This window comes from Manis javanica, chromosome 5 (genome assembly GCF_040802235.1).
Source record: "Manis javanica isolate MJ-LG chromosome 5, MJ_LKY, whole genome shotgun sequence".
NCBI lineage: Eukaryota > Metazoa > Chordata > Mammalia > Pholidota > Manidae > Manis > Manis javanica.
The window spans coordinates 171,706,848-171,722,822 of NC_133160.1; the positions used below are offsets into that span (position 1 = coordinate 171,706,848).

A 15,975-nucleotide genomic window follows, 5' to 3' on the forward strand; every position below is an offset into this window, starting at 1 on the left:
AATACTTATTTTTCTGACTTAGGGTTAGACAAGTCCTTATGGAGGCAAACCCATTTTTAGTTCCATCTCCACTGGAGGTAAGGAAGCCACTTTTCCCCTGTAACAGCCCAAAGTCGTGAGCTACCTCCGAGGCACATAATGTCGGATTGAGTGTTTGCAGTTTTACCCTTGGCTTAAGGTACAAGCTCAAGTAAGGACACAAAACTCATCCTGTTGGGCCAAGATAGCTGAAGGTAGAGGTGCTGCCTCCGTGACTTCAACAGGAGCTGCGAGCGCCCACCCAGCACCATGTTTTCATGTCCATCCTTTAAGTAAGGACCATCAGTAAACCATGAAAAGTCTGCGCTGGTTCGGGGAGTTTCCTTTAAATTGTCACGTGGAGTCCAAAGGTGGTCTGTCAGCATGGGTGGTCAGGAGGAGTTTGTCCGTGAAGGAGGGTAGAAGAGCAGCAGGGTAAGGTTGCTGCAGTGGGAGGAGCTACGTGGGGAGCAGATACAAAAGCACCTCACAGGAGGTGGGACGGCAGGCTGGCGACAGCTGAGTGTGGTGAGAATTTGGGAGGGCTTTACTGCATGAGGCACAGATGGTTAAGGGGACCCCACACCTACTCTTCAGCCGCCTTAACCAAGAGGGCAGTGGCAGCAAAGGCTCTGATGCAAGGGGGTATCCCCCAGCCTCAGAGACCACTTGTTGGCTGTGACACCCCATGGATCAGTGATGGTCCTGTGCTTTTGGGTGAGTGCACTGAGGACACTCTCTTTGCTCTACAGACTGGAAGGAAAATGGCAAGTTGATAAGTAAGAAGGGCAGGGAGCTTTATTAGGCTTTTCTTTAACATCACAAAGACCATGTCATCCTGGCTGTGATCCTTCTAGACAATAGGGTCAAGTTTGTTGTTTTTTAGTAAAGCACAGAGGCTGAGCTGTAAGAGAAGTTTGGAACCCAAGTTCAACAGTAGCCCGTCATTCCAAGGAAGCTTCATAATTGGTACTTAGGTTTGGGGACGTTCAGGAGGCCTCGATGTTACCTGGATCCAACTGTTGTCCTTGTGAGATCAGATGCCCCAAGTATTGAACAAGAGTTTGAGCAAACTGCAATTTTTCTTTGGAGATTTTATGTCCCTTTAAGGCCAAAGGTTTTAGCAGATAGATGCCAGCTTCCTGTGAAGAAGTTTGAAAAGGGGAACAGGAAGCAGGTCATCTGTGTAGTGTAACAGGATGTGGCATGCAGGAACCTTTTTACCATCCAAATCAGCCCCAAGGTTTGTAAGAATAAGACGGCCTCTCTGGGTGACCTGGGACATTGCCGTCCAGGTATGTGGTCATTCTTTCCAAGTGAAAGCACAGAGATACTGGCTGTCCTTATCAACTGGATTGCCAAAAAAATAACTACATATATCAAGTACAGCAAATTTGTTTTCCAGTGGAATGGATGCCAGCAGCTTACGGGGGTGGGAACAACAGGGTGCTGAGGGATAACAATATTATTTATTGCTCAGAGGTCCTAGACAAACCTCCATCCTCAACCATTAGGTTTTCTCACATGTAAAATAGGGGCATCACAGGGTCTAGTGCATGGAATAATGAGGCCCTGAACCTTGCAATCATCTATTTTTGGCTTAATGCCTTAAAGGACTTCTCTATTTATCGGATATTGATTAATTCTGGGGAGAGGTTTTGAGGGATCTTTTTGAATCTGGATGCATTGTGGATTCTGCCAATGTCAGTTGGTGATTTTCCCATAGGGTTGGATGGTAGTGATCCTATAGGAAGAAATGATCAGTGTCCCCAGACTGTAGTGCCATCAGAGATGGAGCGAATAAAAGTTGTCAGAAGGCCATTTAGTTCCTGGTTGGCTATTTTGATTACCATCATCAAATTCTAGAATTGTTTCCCCTTTTAGGGAAAAAGAAATTCTGAAATAATATTTTTCTAAGAAATAGCCCAATAAATGAATAGGAGTGGAGGAACTAAGGAAAAGGGGTGCTTAACAATGAGAGGGCCTACCCCAAAGGGGATAGGTTCAGAGACTGGAACCTGTTGAGGTTTATCAGAGGACCCGCCTTTGGGCCATGTCCGTGCTTCAAGGCAGGGGCTCTTTAGGGCAGAGGGGTCCGGCGGGAAAGTGTAGCTCTAGTGTCAGTAAGGGTGGGGAGAGGTTGGGCCCCAGTCTGGGGGGTGATTTCTGAGCGGACTCAGAGGGAAGATTTGGAAGACTGCCTGTAGTTCTTGGAGCCCTGTCACTGGGAGTTAGGACACTGGAAGGTTTTGCTAGAGGACAGGTGCTTGAAGTGCTTAAATTTGTGAGAGTCTCTTTTTCAATGCCCTGGCTCTTTGCAATAATGCAAAACTAGGTTTTTGGTTTTGTTTAGTGCCTTCATCCGCCAGAGTTGAAAGTTAAGGAGTTTAGCAGTCTTTCTTCTAGGTGACTCATCTACGGTGCACACAAGCTGGTTTGTCAAAGTTCTGCAGCAGACGTTTCCCATTCTGTCCCGGTCCTTCTAACTAAAAAGGAAAGGTCCTCCTTCAGTCCATTAATAGAGTTAAATGCTACCTGTTGGATTCATCATCTAAAGGAAGATCAGAATTTTCTTTAAAATTCTGGAGTAGATTGTAGTGATCATGAAAAGGCTTATCAGGCTTTTTTATGTGCAAACCTGAATTTTGTTCCGATTAACAGACTCAGGAAAAGCAACTGTAATTGCTCGGGGGAGGCTTCCAGTGAGTGTTCTAGCTTCCTGACAAAAGTTAGGAGTCTGTTTCTCCAAGTCCCTTTCAGCATGTTCCCCTTGCGCCAGTTTCATCCAATGCTTGGTTCATCCATCACCAGCAAGCATGTGGATTATTTGATATAAATCTGAGAAATAAGGTTGGTAAGTCTGAATAATTATGTTAAATTATTCAGCAAACCTATGGGTTCCCTAGTCACTGTGGGAACCTCCTTAACTAGGGCTTGCAATCTGGCCTTACGCCAGGGAGCATAAGAAACATGGTGTTTATTTGGATCCTCAGAAGACTTAATTTTAGAGAGGCAGCTTTTAACAAGTTTAGGAGAAGAGGAAACAGATCTGGAGGAAGAGGGAAGTTTGGCAAAAGGATTAAAATGAGTGAGCAGAGGGTATAGAGGAGACAGGGTAGCGCACAGGGAATAGAGGAAAGTTGCCCCAGAGGTGGGGCCTGGGCACAAGGTGGCTGCCACACAGCTGGGACAAAGATGGGGAAGGGGGAGGAAAGGCCCCAGAAGCCATTTTTTTCTATTTTTAATTGTTTACCTCAGTCAGTCTAGAAATTTTATTTTGCAGAGAGGGAATTTTAGATTCTTGATAATGTTCGGAAGCTTCAGAATACCAGTTTAAACAGACATCTGTCTTGCCAGTGGGTTTCAGCCCTGGGCAAGTTCGCTATGGATTCAGTGTGACCAAAGAAACTGACAGCAAGGCGTTCTGGGGGTGAAAGGGTTTATTACCGGGCTTGTTCTCCGGTGGTAGGTCGAGCACTAGTGTCTCTGCCTCCACTCAGAGCACTGGGCCGAGGAGCTCTCTATAAAGCACAATAATGGCTTATTGCCTAAAGGTGTGGAGGTGGTACCCTAGCAACAGGCTAGTTACAACATCAGGTGGTTTAAGTTCAGTGAGACTCCTGGCCATAGGAACCCCAGCTTCCCCACACTCCACCCCTCCAGGATTCTCGCCTTACAATCTACACGCTTTCAATCTTCCACAATGGTCCCTGTGTGAGAAAGCTGGAGCACTGTAACCAGATTCCACAGTAGCAACAGAGGATAACAGCTTAGAGATAATAACAAAAATTATAATAATCTTCAAGCCAGAGGAGATTCCTAATAACAAAAATTATAAGAATCCTCAAGCCAGAGGAAGTTCCCAATCCACAAAGACCTTAGGGGCGATAAGACACATGCTTTAATGCCACCCACATAGGCAAATCTTGACCATCAGGTAGGACACATGTAAGAGAGTGGTCCTGTGATAGGACTGTGGCAGGAAGGGGGTCCCTTCCAGGTCTAGTATACCATACTTTTACTCCTTTCCCCATGGGGGTTACGGAAGGGTCTGTACATAGTGCTACTGGAGGTGCATGCACTGCTCATAATAATCAAACAAAACTCCCCGGTAAGACGCCCCTACCTTCTGGCCATTCAGGATATACTACTGTGACCTTTGGGGGCCACTCTGCTGTTATTCCAGGAATACACAGGAGGCCAGCTTCCAGGCCTTGTCCCCAAGGTGCCAGGAGAGCCAGCCATCGCTGGGCTATGTGTCGAAAGGTCCAAGGCCATGTCCACTCAATGGAGTCTCCGGGGTTCAGTGCAGCTGGTGCTGGCAGCAGGATGGGACTGTGGTGGCCGAACCTCGGCTTCAGTGATTCTTCCTTGGTTTGAACTTGCAGTTGTACAGGGGAGGCAGCCACATGTGTTAACATATCTACGGGGCTCAGGGCTCCCTTTTGGGGGGGTCTCGTTCAAACGCCGTAGCACAGTCCATAAGTGGGCTGACCATCCCCACAGACTATTGGTACCTGACTGTAGTCCGGATTTTAACAAGCCATTGTGCCTCTCTATCATGAAATTCTTCTTGTGAGTAACAGGCCTTATTTCTTTCCGGATTCTCATTGCTTCAGCCTCTCCTAAGTCTGCTACTGTATGTGTCACCTCGCTTACGGGGTGCCCTAAGTGAGGGGAAAGAATGGCCACTAGAGACCGAAAGGGGGATGTAGGAGCTGTTTGAAGTACCACATTTCTCATCCCAGCAGTGAAGATCTCTTCATTTCGGCCATAATTCTCTGGACTATAGATGGCATTTCTTTTTCTTTTTTTTCTTCTTTTAAGTTTTTTTTTTCAGTATCATTAATCTACAATTACATGAAGAACATTATGTTTACTAGGCTTCCCCCTTCATGAAGTCCCCCCAACAAACCCCATTACAGTCATTGTCCATCAGCGTAGTAAGAAGCTGCAGAATCCCTACTCGTCTTCTCTGTGTTGTACAGCCCTCCCCATGCCCCCCCCCCACTATACATGCTAATCGTAAGGCTCCCTTTCTTTTTCCCGGCCCTTCCCACCCATCCTCCTAAGTCCCTTGCCCTTTGGTAACTGTTAGTCCATTCTTGGGTTCTGTGATTCTGCTGCTGTTTTGTTCCTTCAGATTTTCTTTGTTCTTATACTCCACAGAGGAGTGAAATCATTTGGTACTTGTCTCTCTCCGCATGGCTTATTTCACTGAGCATAATACCCTGTAGCTCCATCCATGTTGTTGCAAATGGTAGGATCTGTTTTCTTCTTATGGCTGAATAATATTCCATTGTGTATATGTACCACATCTTCTTTATCCATTCATCTACTGATGGACACTTAGGTTGCTTCCATTTCTTGGCTATTGTAAATAGTGCTGCGATAAACATAGGGCTGCATCTGTCTTTTTCAAACTGGGCTGCTGCATTCTTAGGGTAAATTCCTAGGAGTGAAATTCCTGACTCAAATGGCATTTCTATTTTGAGCATTTTGAGGAATCTCCATACTGCTTTCCACAATGGTTGAACTAATTTACATTCCCACCAGCAGTATAGGAGGGTTCACCTTTCTCCGTAACCTCGCCATTTGTTGTTGTTTGTCTTTTGGTTAGTGGCGATCCTTACTGGTGTGAGGTGATATCTCATTGTGGTTTTAATTTGCATTTCTCTGATGGTTAGCGATGTGAAACATCTTTGCTTGTGTCTGTTGGCCATCTGAATTTCTTCTTTAGAGAACTGTCTATTCAGCTCCTCTGCCCATTTTCTAATTGGATTATTTGCTTTTTGTTTGTTGAGGTGCGTGAGCTCTTTATATATTTTGGATGTCAGCCCTTTATCGGATCTGACATTTATGAATATATTCTCACATACTGTAGGATACGTTTTTGTTCTATTGATGGTGTCCTTTGCTGTACAGAAGCTTTTCAGCTTGATATGGTCCCACTTGTTCATTTTTGCTTTGTTTCCCTTGCCCGGGGAGGTATGTTCATGAAGAAGTCACTCATGTTTATGTGCAAGAGATCTTTGTCTATGTTTTTTTATAAGAGTTTTATGGTTTCATGACTTACATTCAGGTCTTTGATCCATTTCGAATTTACTTTTGTGTGTGGGGTTAGACAGTGATCCGGTTTCATTCTCTTGCATGTAGCTGTCCAGTTTTGCCAGCACCATCTGTTGAAGAGGCTGTCATTTCCCCATTGTATGTCCATGGCTCCTTTATTGAATATTAATTGACCATATATGTTTGGGTTCATGTTTGGAGTATCTATTCTGTTCCACTGGTCTGTGGGTCTGTTCTTGTGCTAGTACCAAATTGTCTTGATTACTGTGGCTTTGTAGTAGAGCTTGAAGTTGGGGAGCGAGATCCCCCCCACTTTATTCTTCCTTGTCAGGATTGCTTTGGCTATTCGGGGTCTTTGTTGATTCCATATGAATTTTAGAACTATTGGTTCCAGTTCGTTGAAGAATGCTGTAGGTAATTTGATAGGGATTGCAACGAATCTGTAAATTGCTTTGGGCAGGATGGCCATCTTGACGATATTAATTCTTCCTAGCCAGGAGCCTGGGATGAGGTTCCATTTGTTAGTTTCCTCTTTAATTTCTCTTAAGAGTGTCTCATAGTTTTCAGGGATAGGTCTTTCACTTCCTTGGTTAGGTTTATTCCTAGGTATTTTATTCTTTTTGATGCTATTGTGAGTGGAATTGTTTTCCTGATTTCTCTTTCTATTAGTTCATTATTAGTGTATAGGAAAGCCACATATTTCTGTGTGTTAATTTTGTATCCTGCACTTTGCTGAATTCCAATATTAGTTCTAGTAGTTTTGGAGTGGAGTCTTTGGGGTTTTTTATGTACAATATCATGTCATCTGCAAATAATGACAGTTTGACTTCTTCTTTACCAATCTGGATTCCTTGTATTTCTTTGTTTTGTGTAATTGCCGTGGCTAGGACGTCCAGTGCTATGTTGAATAACAGTGGGAGAGTGGGCATCCCTGTCTTGTTCCTGATCTCAGAGGAAAAGCTTTCAGCTTCTTGCTGTTCAGTATGATGTTGGCTGTGGGTTTATCATATATGGCCTTTATTATGTTGAGGTACCTGCCCTCTATGCCCATTGTGTTGAGAGTTTTTATCATGAATGGATGTTGAATTTTGTCGAATGATTTTTCAGCATCTATGGAGATGATCATGTGGTTTTTGTCCTTCTTTTTGTTTATATGGTGGATGATGTTGATGGATTTTCAGATGTTGTACCATCCTTGCATCCCTGGAATGAATCCCACTTGGTCATGGTGTATGATCCTTTTGATGTATTCTTTAATTCAGTTTGCCAATATTTTGTTGAATATTTTTGCATCTACGTTCATCAGGGTTATTGGTCTGTAATTTTGTTTTTTGGTGGGGTCTTTGCCTGGTTTTGGTATTAAGGTGATGTTGGCTTCATAGAATGAGTTTGGAAGTATTCACTCCTCTTCTATATTTTGGAAAACTTTAAGGAGAATGGGTATTATGTCTTCTCTGTATGTCTGATAAAATTCCGAGGTAAATCCATCTGGCCCAGGGGTTTTGTTCTTGGGTAGTTTTTTGATTAGTGCTTCAATTTCTTTGCTGGTGATTGGTTCATTTAGATTTTGTGTTTCTTCCTTGGTCAGTCTTGGAAGGTTGTATTGTTCTAGGAAGTCGTCCATTTCTTCTAGGTTTTCCAGCTTATTAGCATATAGGTTTTCATAGTATTCTCTAATAATTCTTTGTATTTCTTTTGGGTCCGTCGTGATTTTTCCTTTCTCATTTCTGATTTTGTTGGCATGTGTTGATTCTCTTTTTCTCTTAATAAGTCTGGCTAGAGGCTTATCTATTTTGTTTATTTTCTCAAAGAACCAACTCTTGGTTTCATTGATTTTTTTCTATTGTTTTATTCTTCTCAATTTTATTTATTTCTTCTCTGATCCTTATTGTGTCCCTCTTTCTGCTGACTTTAGGCCTCATTTGTTCTTCTTTTTCCAATTTCGATAATTGTGACATTAGACTATTCATTTGCGATTGTTCTTCCTTGTTTAAATATGCCTGGATTGCTGTATACTTCCCTCTTAAGACTGCTTTTGCTGCATCCCACAGAAGTTGGGGCTTTGTGTTGTTGTTGTCATTTGTTTCCATATATTGCTTGATCTCTATTTTAATTTGGTTGTTGATTCATTGATTATTTAAGAGCATGTTGTTAAGCCTCCATGTGTTTGTGAGCCTTTTTTGCTTTCTTTGTACAGTTTATTTCTAGTTTTATACCTTTGTGGTCTGAAAAGTTGGTTGGTAGGATTTCAATCTTTTAGAATTTATTGAGGTTCTTTTTGTGGCCTAGTATGTGGTCTGTTCTGGAGAATGTTCCATGTGCACTTGAGAAGAACGTGTATCCTGTTGCTTTTGGGTGTAGAGTTCTATAGATGTCTATTAGGTCCATCTGTTCTAGTGTGTTGTTCAGTGCCTCTGTGTCCTTACTTATTTTCTGTCTGGTGGATCTGTCCTTTGGAGTAAGTGGTGTGTTGAAGTCTCCTAGAATGAGTGCATTGCATTCTATTTCCTCCTTTAATTCTGTTAGTAGTTGTTTCACATATGCTGGTGCTCCTGTGTTGGGTGCATATATATTTAGAATGGTTCTGTCCTCTTGTTGGACTGAGCCCTTTAGCATTATGTAATGTCCTTCTTTATCTCTTGTTACTTTGTTTTGAAGTCTATTTTGTCTGACACTAGTACTGCAACACCTGCTTTTTTCTCCATGTTGTTTACATGAAATATCTTCATCCATCCCTTGACTTTTAGTCTGTGCATATCTTTGGGTTTGAGGTGAGTCTCTTGTAAGCAGCATAGACATGGGTCTTGCTTTTTTATCCATTCTATCACTCTGTGTCTTTTGTCTGGTGCATTCAGTCTGTTTAAATTTATGGTGATTATTGAAAGATATGTACTTATTGCCGTTGCAGGCTTTAGATTTGTGGTTACCAAAGGTTCAAGGTTAGTTTCTTTTCTATCTTGCTATCTAACTTAAGTCCCTTATTGAGCTATTTTAAACACTGTCTTGTGATTCTTTATTTCTCTCCCTTCTTATTCCTCCTCCTCCATTCTTCATATGTTGGGTGTTTTGTTCTGTGCTCTTTTGTGTTTCCTTTGACTGTTTTTCTGAGTAGTTTATTTTATTTTTTGTCTTCAGTTCGTATTTGGTTGGTGTTCTTTCTTTGCTGTGATTTTATTTTCTCTGGTGACATCTGTTTAGCCTTAGGAGTGCTCCCATCTAGAGCAGTCCCTCTAAAATGCCCTGTAGGAGGTGGTTTGTGGTAGGAAATTCCCTTAACTTTTGCTTGTCTGGGAATTGTTTAATTCCTCCTTCATATTTAAATGATAATCGTGCTGGGTACAGTATCCTTGGTTCAAGGCCCTTCTGTTTTCATTGCATTGAATATATCCTGCCATTCTCTTCTGGCCTGTAAGGTTTCTGTTGAGAAGTCTGATGATAGCCTGATGGGTTTTCCTTTGTAGGTGACCTTTTTCCTCTGTCTAGCTGACTTTAATACTCTGTCCTTGTCCTTGACCTTTGCCATTTTAATTATTATGTGTGTTGGTGTTGTCCTCTTTGTGTCCCTTCTGTTGGGAGTTCTTTGTGCTTCCGTGGTCTGAACAACTATTTCCTCCACAGTTTGGGGAAGTTTTCAGCAATTATTTCTTCAAAGACACTTTCTATCCCTTTTTCTCTCTTCTTCTTCTTCTGGTACCCCTATAATGTGGAAATTGTTCCATTTGAATTGGTCACACAGTTCTCTTAATATTGTTTCATTCCTGGAGATCCTTTTCTCTCTCTCTGCGTCAGCTTCTCTGCGTTCCTGTTCTCTGGTTTCTATTCCATTAACAGCCTCTTGCACCTCATCCAGTCTGCTCTTAAGTCCTTCCGGAGATTGTTTCATTTCTGTAATCTCCCTCCAGACTTTATCCCTTAGCTCTTGCATATTTCTCTAAAGATCCATCAGCATGGTTATGACCTTCATTTTGAATTCTTTTTCAGGGAGATTGGCTAGGTCTATCTCCCCCGGCCCTCTCTCAGGGGTTGTCTGGACTATTTTGAACTGAACTAAGTTATTCTACCTTTTCATGGTGATAGCGGTGGCTGTAGGCCAGTAGCGCATGTGTCAGCTGGGAGAGCAAACTCCTTTCCTGCTTGCTGGTCACCTTGCCCTTCTCCACTGCCTCTGTCGGTTACCCGCACTCCTGGAGCTGCCACTGGGTCAATCCCCTAAGCTGCTGTGCCGGGGTCTCCGTCAGAGCAGCGCGGAGCCCTGCGGGGAGTGGCAGGCACGCCAGGTGTGCTCCTCCGCGATAGCGGCGCCCCTGCCGGGCAGCTGTGTACCAACAGTGGCCTTTGTGTTTGGCCCGGGCAGCTGTGCGCCAGGCTGAGCAGCTGCTGGGTGCGTGGCTGCTCCTGGGCTGCTCTTCTGCTGCCCTGCCCACTCCCACAGGCCGCTGCCCCGGCCCCTCTGGCGCCGCAGCTGCCAGCGTGTGCGGGCCATTCCTGGGCCGCTTGGTCACTGCTGCTGCAGGCTCACATGGGCCGCTCCCAGTCCCCTCTGGTGCTGCCTCCCCCCGCGCACGCTGCCGCTCTCCCACTACTGGGCCGGTGTGTCGGGGTCCGCGCCGGTTGGGGGAACGACTGGCAGGCTCCTTATCGCTGTGAGTGGAGCGCCCCAGAGCTGTGCTGCCTCCTGGGGGTTAGGTTGCCTAGAGTTCCCTGCATTCCCAGGTGCTGGGGTGCGTGTGTTCAGACACGTTCGTCCAGCTGTGGGGTCCCTGTCCCTTTAAGACTTGCAAAAAGCACTCGCTTTTCTTTTGTCTCAGGGGCACTGGGTGCGGGGACCTGCCTGCAGGTTTTTCTTTTCCGTTTCTCTGGTATCCAGCACCCCGTGCACCGTGTGTCTGCGCTCCGGGTGCGGATTCGTAGAGCTGGGTGTCCAGCAGCCCTGGGCTTTCACTCCCTCCCCTTCCGACTCCTTTCTTCCCGTCAGGGGTCTGGGGTGGGGGGAGGGGCGCTCGGGTCCCGCCGGGCTGGGGCTAGTGTCTTACCCCCTGCATGTGATGCTGGGTTCTCGCAGATGTACATGTGGCCTGGCTGTTGTACCGCATCCACTGGTGTCTCTTTTAGGAATAGTTGTATTTGTTGTATTTTCAAAAATATATATGTTTGGTTGGAGATTTCTGCTGAACTCATGCCGTCATCCTGGTTCCTCCTAGATGGCATTTCTCATGCCTAGCTCTCGTAGCACCTGCTGCAGCTCAGCATATGTCTGCCATCTAACAGGAGAGGATGGTAGATCACCCAGATTGGGCCACACAGCACGAAGTGCAGCCATAAGCCAATCGAGGAGGGGGTGACTCCCTGGGGTCCGATGTGCATTTTGTACTCGCTGCCTCAAGGCGGCTGCACTGTCAGGGAAGCCAGCTTTCCCATCTCTGATCCCAACAGAACAATTCCATCCACTCCTAAGTCCCACAGACGCAGGAGCCAAGCTGATATTGACTCCGAGGGCTTCTGCCTAAACCGGGAGCCCATATCCACCAGCTCAGCCTGAGTACAGGGGCGGCCCATAGAGTGCTCCACGACCTGGGGAGGGGGCTGCTCCTCTTCTGGGGGAACTTTCAGCTGCTGGGTCTTTATTTTCTTTACAACCACCAGGCGTGCTTTCAATACAGGAGGCGCCAGTGCCTCTGGCACCACCCCTTCATCCTTCCCTAGCGCCTCCATTTCCGGGGCTGATGGCACCTCTCTCTTCCCGCCCCCAAATGCCTCCTCTCCTACAACCTTTACCTTTTCTACTGTGCCTCCCAGCAATGCTGCCTCAGTCTTGAGAAGCTCTCTTACCTTCAGCTCAATGCTTTGCAGCTGACGTTCTCGTGCCACCTCCGCCTGTGCTTCCCTCAGGGGCTCGTCTTTTTCCTTGATTGTGTCTTCCTCTTTCAGCACACCTGGCAATGCTGCCATCTCGTCTCCAATGGCACCTTGCTGCCGACGCTCTTGTGCTGCCTCCTCCGGCATCAAGGCCATCTCCTTCCTCAGGGCATCCACAGAAGTCTGTAGCTCGCGTTCTTGTGCCACCTCTTGCAACAATGCCATTTTCCTCTTTAGGGAATCTACTGAAGTTTGCAGCTCGCGTTCTCATGCCACCATTTCTTGGGTCTCCTCTGTAGACGTTTTTAATACTGCGAGAAGCAGCCAGCCCACAGTCCCCTTTGCCTCACGGGCACTCTGCTTCTCAAAGGATCTGCTTACTATACCAAGGGCCACCCCTACTGCCTCAGGTGTCACCTCTGCTTGCCTCCAGTCCTGGGGTGAGGCCCAGCCCTCTAGGAGGCAAGCCACCTCAGGCCACATACCCACTGGGGACAATCCACTGTCTCCCCATTCACAGGGGCAGCCTGCTGAAGCACCCCTCCCGTAAGGGCAGCTTGTCTTTTTCCTTGGTCAACAATGAACCCTGCCAACTTTTGCCAATTGTCTTTCCAGTGGGTTTCAGCCCCAGGCAAGTTTGCTATGGATTCAATGTGACCAAAGGAATTGACAGGAAAACGTTCTTGGGGTGAAAGGGTTTATTACCCAGGTTGTTCTCCTGCGGTAGGTCGAGCACTAGCATCTCTGCCTCCTCTCAGAGCACTGGGCCGAGCTCTGTATAAAGCACAATAATGGCTAATTGCCTAAAGGTGTGGAAGTGGTAGCCTAGCAACAGGCCAGTTACATCATTGGGTGGTTTAAGTTCAGTGAGGATCCTGACCATAGGAACCTCAACTTCTCCACACATGCCATTCAGTTTTAACATTCTAGAGCCACCACTATTCAATTCTGTTTTCAGGAAGGTAAGTTTGGGGAGATCAGAAGTTCCCTGTAATAGGCATAGGCATTGATGTTATAAATCAAATGTGAGTTGGTCCATTTTAGTGGGTTCCCACATGAGGAAGGACTATAATGCTTAAACATAAAACCAGCCAGTGTCCCAGAAGGGATGGTACCCTCAAAGTATTTTGGTAACTGAAATCCCACTTCTTAGAGAGATCTCTCCAAAGCAAAAAATTCCTGAACAGCAGAGTTTCAACGGGAATAGCCTGGTTGCAAAAGGAAACCCAGACCAAGGGCCAGTGCAGGGGCCATCTTCTCATTAGCCGGGCTGTTGCTGGGGGAGGCGGAAACCTTCCTTCCTCCAGCCTGGTAGGAAAGTAGCTAGAACAGCGTGACTTGCAAGGTGCCCTCTCTTCCTCCCGGGTGGGGCGGGGGATCTGTGATTGAGGAGGAGAGGTGGGCTCAAGAGCTTTCCCTCTCTCTCTGCTGACACATGTCTGTGAGGTTCCCTTGATTAATTTTCACAAGAGGCTGGTTCCCAAAATGTAGGTGGTGGTTGTATCAGGGCTGTGCAATACCTGCTGGTTGTTTTCATGCTTTTAAATGTTTGAGTCTTTTACATATATGTTGTTTATATAATAAAAATCTAAATGAAAAGATTTCCTTTATGGGAAAAATAGAGCTGATACAGCTTTATTTTAAAATATATTTCTTGTTTCAATATTAAGGTTAAAGTGCATTTATATGCCAGGGTGGTCAAGATCATTTGCGCTTGAGATTTTTGTTGGCTCACAGGAAAACATTGTCACATTTAATTGTAACAGATGCATATTGATTCTCATGAAGCTCTTGGAGTGTTAAATACTTTATTTGAGATTTTGGCCCCTTCCTCCCTCCGTCCTGTGGACATGCTTTTACGGAGTATGTTCGTCACTCCAGATACAATGGTGAGTATCCTGCCTCACGACACGTTGTATGTTCACAGCTCTGCGGTGCCCTGGTTCACTGCAGTCGCCTGGGGACTTTGCTGGGGCCAGGGTGGGGCCGGATGGTATGGATGCTGCCCATCTGGGACCACACTTTGAGAACCAGTGATACAGAGGTTTATTGGTAGAATGGTAAAATAGGAGTAATTTATTACCAGTCAGGGAAAAACATAATCTATTTTTAACTATAACTGACATTATTTTCTTTCTTTTAGGCCTCTGTGAGCACTGTTCAACTGTGGGTATCAGGCATCCTGGCCATTTTGAGGGTTCTCATTTCCCAGTCAACGGAAGATATTGTTCTTTCTCGTATTCAGGAGCTCTCCTTTTCTCCATATTTAATCTCCTGTCCGATAATTAGTAGGCTAAGAGAGGGGGACAGTAATCCAACACTGGAGGAGCAGAGTGAAACGAGACAAATGAAGAATTTGCCGGAAGAAACATTTTCAAGGTATGCGCTGTATCTGAGTGTTTGGCCATGTCCTTCAGGAAGTTGTATGGTCTCACGGTCAGCAAGTCTGGGATAACTCTTCATCATGCTCCAGCTCTGCCAGTTGGGTGGGGAAGTATGTGCTGGCGTGTGTTCTATACCCAGTCTCCCTTGCTTGCAGTCCTTGGTTCCTGCCTCTCTGGTGGCTCTGTCACATCCTACTTAGTGTCCCTGTTGAAGATGATGCCCCTGGGATGCTCACCACGCAGTGGGTGGGGTGGAGGCACCTACCCTGGGTGCAGGCAGTAAGGGTGTGCATTGCCTGCAGAGAATTCAAAAATCTAAGAAAACCCACTGAAGTTGGTCTTATTTTTAATTCTCATTGTGTGCTGGCCATGCTAAACACTGTCAGCAATAAAATCCTTCTCCCTGTAGGGTGGACCCTTCCCTCCACACTCCCCTCAGGGTGCTGGTGGTATCAAATCAATCAGCTTTGCCCTCTTAAATCAATTGAAAGCTCCTTGAGAGTATGATAATGATTCAGGCACTGCAAGCGCTTGCTGCCTAGACAGGTGTGTCTCTACCTCACTGGGTTTCAGCACTCCGTAGGTCAGAGATCTTCAGAGGCTGTCCAAGTGCAGCTTCTGCAGACATGCCCCTTCTCCCGGGGCCACCACAATGGCAGTCTAGCCGGCCCTTTGTGGTCATTGGTGTGGGTGCCTAGGTGTTTGTGGAGACAGAGCCAGTAACCCTGCATGGCACCCTTTTATGTGCACTTCTGTAAGGCCACCTGTAGCTCCCTCTGCTACAGTTAAGCAGATAGCTAAAATGGGAGGTACATTAAGTCCCTGTGGTGGGCCACCAGCTTGTTGGGGGTGGGGGCGGGTTATGGCCCACAAAGTGTTAGGTAAACACTACCTGTCATTTTACCCCCTGAGTCCTTTGAAGATGGTGTGACTCCTTCCACTCCATAAGTGAGGAAAATGATATACAGAAGGGCAAAGTGACTTAACTCAAAGGGATGGCGTTAAATATCTGCTCTCCTTAAATTTGTGCTCCATTTGTGTCCACTGTCTCACATAAGTGCACCTACTTCACTGTCGTTCTTTTCGCTTTCTTTGGAGGTTTCTACTGCAACTGGTTGGCATTCTTTTAGAGGACATTGTTACAAAACAGCTGAAAGTGGAAATGAGTGAACAGCAACATACGTTTTATTGCCAGGAACTGGGTACGCTGCTGATGTGTCTGATCCACATCTTCAAGTCTGGTAGGTGCCTGCAGCCAGTCCGCATAGTGTCTGTGTCTTCCCGTCCTGCATGGTGCACTTGCAGAGTGTGGGGACAGTGTGCCAGTGCAAGCTCTGCTCTGTTTAGTGGGTGCTGGAAAATGTTTTACTGGTAAAAGAGTAAATCTGAGGGTTTCCTCCTGTTTAAAGATTTGGAAGCCCAAGGTGTTTTTGTTACCTTTACATATAATCATGAATTAAAAAGAACAGTGGACCCAAGAGAGAAGTCATGAGATGCCAGCCATGCAGCAGGCACAGAAGGTGAATAGTCTGTATTAAAACAGTGTTTCCCAAGAGGATTGAGTGTTTTCAAGAAGAATGCCTGGCTTTAGGGTAAAATGAGTGAGAAGCTGGAAGACTTTAGTTATGAGAGGATTGCTGTGGATAAA

At 45.7% G+C, this 15,975-nt stretch overlaps 1 protein-coding gene across 4 annotated transcripts in view; it reads left to right on the forward strand.

Moving 5' to 3' along the window:
* Positions 1-15,975, forward strand: part of HTT (huntingtin) — a 192,377-nt gene that overhangs the window by 123,896 nt on the left and 52,506 nt on the right. For all 4 annotated transcript variants that reach the window (XR_012131891.1, XM_073237967.1, XM_073237966.1 and 1 more), the window contains exons 38-40: positions 13,710-13,832; positions 14,087-14,322; positions 15,426-15,568. Coding sequence is in view for 3 of the 4 variants with exons in the window: in XM_073237967.1 (XP_073094068.1) it covers positions 13,710-13,832; positions 14,087-14,322; positions 15,426-15,568 (502 nt within the window). In the remaining variant the exon portion in view is untranslated. The remainder of the gene's footprint in view (positions 1-13,709; positions 13,833-14,086; positions 14,323-15,425; positions 15,569-15,975) is intronic.